The 521-nt window shown below is 71.8% G+C and overlaps 1 protein-coding gene across 1 annotated transcript in view; it reads left to right on the top strand.

Moving 5' to 3' along the window:
• TIMM10B (translocase of inner mitochondrial membrane 10 homolog B (yeast)) overlaps positions 1-521 on the top strand; it is a 3,096-nt gene that overhangs the window by 2,189 nt on the left and 386 nt on the right. The window contains exons 2-3 of the mRNA XM_009883241.1: positions 160-255; positions 335-489. Of these exons, the coding sequence (XP_009881543.1) occupies positions 160-255; positions 335-489 (251 nt within the window). The remainder of the gene's footprint in view (positions 1-159; positions 256-334; positions 490-521) is intronic.

Genomic DNA, 521 nt, shown 5'->3' with positions numbered 1-521 from the left:
CGGGGGGCGTCGGGGGCTTCTGGGGAGTCCCGGGTGGTGTCAGGGGGTGCCGGGGAGCGTCAGGGAGTCCCGGGAGGTCCCGGGTGCCGGGGGGTGTCAGGGGGTCCCGGTGCCGCGGCGGGAGCCGGGGTGAGCGTCCACCCTCTCCGCCTCTGCCAGCTGCGGGACTTCCTGCTGGTCTACAACCGGATGACCGAGCTCTGCTTCCGTCACTGCGTCTCCAACCTCAACTACCGGCTGCTCACCGGGAGCGAGGTGAGGCCCGGGGTGCTGGACCCCCTGGTCTGGGGGAACCCGGGGTGCCCCTGGCTGCGCTGACCCTCCCGTCCCGCAGGAGAGGTGCCTGGACAGCTGTGCCGGGAAGCTGGTCCATGCCAACCACCGCCTGATGCGTGCCTACGTGGCGCTGATGCCCTCCATCATGCAGCGCCGTGTCGCCAACTACGAGGCCAGTGCAGCTCTGGCATCGCAGGGACCGGCCCCGGAGGGGTCGGCGGCAGTGACCGCTCTGCCAGGGGATG

The sequence above is a fragment of the Charadrius vociferus genome, unplaced genomic scaffold (assembly GCF_000708025.1).
Source record: "Charadrius vociferus isolate BGI_N301 unplaced genomic scaffold, ASM70802v2 scaffold124, whole genome shotgun sequence".
Taxonomy (NCBI): domain Eukaryota; kingdom Metazoa; phylum Chordata; class Aves; order Charadriiformes; family Charadriidae; genus Charadrius; species Charadrius vociferus.
This window is presented reverse-complemented; position numbering and strand designations above follow the sequence as displayed.